The sequence below is a fragment of the Ceratina calcarata genome, unplaced genomic scaffold (assembly GCF_001652005.2).
Source record: "Ceratina calcarata isolate Rehan_Ccalc_2016 unplaced genomic scaffold, ASM165200v1 scaffold3019, whole genome shotgun sequence".
NCBI classification, from domain to species: Eukaryota; Metazoa; Arthropoda; class Insecta; order Hymenoptera; family Apidae; genus Ceratina; species Ceratina calcarata.
This window is the reverse complement of record NW_017152676.1, coordinates 1-1928: the sequence shown is the minus strand read 5'-3', so window position 1 is coordinate 1928 and position 1928 is coordinate 1. Positions and strand designations below refer to the sequence as shown.

The 1928-nt window shown below is 33.2% G+C and overlaps 1 protein-coding gene across 4 annotated transcripts in view; it reads left to right on the top strand.

Annotated features, from left to right (window-relative positions):
* The window catches only part of LOC108624215 (choline-phosphate cytidylyltransferase A-like), a 4390-nt gene extending 2481 nt beyond the window's left edge, over nucleotides 1–1909 (top strand). For 3 of the 4 annotated variants that reach the window (XM_018023359.1, XM_018023360.2, XM_026812951.1), the window contains 4 exons: nucleotides 11–232; nucleotides 312–479; nucleotides 774–895; nucleotides 1394–1496. In XM_018023359.1, the coding sequence (XP_017878848.1) occupies nucleotides 11–232; nucleotides 312–479; nucleotides 774–895; nucleotides 1394–1496 (615 nt within the window). Of the gene's footprint in view, nucleotides 1–10; nucleotides 233–311; nucleotides 480–773; nucleotides 896–1393 lie in introns of all 4 variants that reach the window. The other variant, XM_018023358.2, reaches the window with a different exon arrangement.
* Nucleotides 1910–1928: the final 19 nt, after the last annotated feature.

Genomic DNA, 1928 nt, shown 5'->3' with positions numbered 1-1928 from the left:
AATTCTTCAGATCGACTTTGTTGCTCATGATGATATACCTTATATGACAGATGATAGTACAGATGTTTATGCAGCCTTGAAAGCTAAGGGTATGTTCGTTGCTACGCAGAGAACTGAAGGAGTGTCAACATCGGATATCGTAGCGAGAATAGTTAAAGATTACGATATTTACGTAAGGAGAAATCTTGCGCGAGGCTACAGTGCCAAAGAACTTAACGTTTCTTTTCTTAGCGTAAGTTCGCATTGTTCTCTATATGAAATAAATATGTCTCACATACACAAGCATATTATTATGTACTATGTAACCGTAGGAAAAGAAGTTCCGTTTACAAAATAAGTTTGATGATTTAAAAGATAAGGGTAAACGAGTGATGGAGAATATAGGTGAGAAACGAATGGATATGATTAGCAAGTGGGAAGAGAAATCTCGAGATTTCATCGATGCTTTTCTACTATTATTTGGCAGGGAAGGCAGATTGGTGGGTAGTATTTATGGAGTAATTATTCTCATGTTCATTTTGTACTTGATACTAATACCGCATTGCGAACTATGCATTAAAAAAGAATAAATAACATTTTTATTAATCAATATGTAACTGCTCCTTTTTAACCTGAATCGCTATACTTTCACGGTCATTAAAAAATTCAATAAGTCCTCTACTTTCATAGTAAATTCTTTTTATGTATAGATCGATTTGTATCGTGGGCATATATAACTAATCATATGTATACAACCTTTGAATTTGAATAAACTATGGCTTCTGTATCCACAGTCAACAATTTGGAATGAAAGTAAAGGTCGTTTGATGCAAGCGCTATCTCCTCCTGCAAGCCCAAAAAGAGATGGCAGTCCAAATGGCAGTAATACCAGCAATAACGATGAAGATCAGACAAGGTACATCACAGCATTCGAGTCAATTGACTAACATGCAACACCACTTCATTCTGTACTGCTTCTATATGAAAACCTTCAATACTTCACTCCACCCATTTGCAGCATGTTATGTTAGTATACAATTCCACTGTTAACTACATTAGATAAATTTTAAGCAATAATACACGATGTGACTAATGCTTGTAAAAGGTATATTTCGTTTTCTTGCTTTTATGTACGTGAAGACTACGAAGATAAGCATGATAATTCTACTTGTTTTATTCGTGTAACTGTATACACGTACTACGTACTTGTTTTCATAAATGTACATATGACGTAAATTATTTTAAATGATTGAAAATGACGTGTCACATTTTTCTTTGTAGTCTTCATGCATGTAAGTTATCATATGGTAATTGAAAATGTTCTTTACATAGATAATAAATGTGAAGTATAGTAATTGTGTGCTGTGCATTAAGTCGTATCGACATAATTAATATAAAGTGCTTTATGTTACAGTCCACCACCGAAAAAGACTGGCCGTTTCGAATGTTCGCAAAGTAATTATTATTTAAGCGATGACTATAGCGACGATGAGGAGGAAACTTTGCACTCAAAATGATAATCCGTTTTCCCCACCATCATTCTTCATTTTGACCAAAAATATCGTGCAATCTCTTTAAGAGTGTTTAAAACTATTTTCACGCAGTAATGTGATTTGTTAAAATTATACATATATATATGATTATCTGTAATCTGTTACAACATAGAAATTGAATCTGATTAGAATTATTGTATACAAATTAGATTATAAATGTGCACAAACGCCACGTACAGAAGTCACGCAGATAACTTGAGACAGTCATTACAAATATTTCTTCCGAGTTCCGTTGTCGTTGCTTGTATCATTAACGATAAGTTCCTATACTTCAAGTGAAAGATGTTCTGCTCATTTCGATTTCATATTTTGCTACAAGAGCATACAACAGTCAAAAGACATTTATTCACATTATACTGAAGAGTCTGTGGTTTAAATGTGTTTCAATGATTTTGA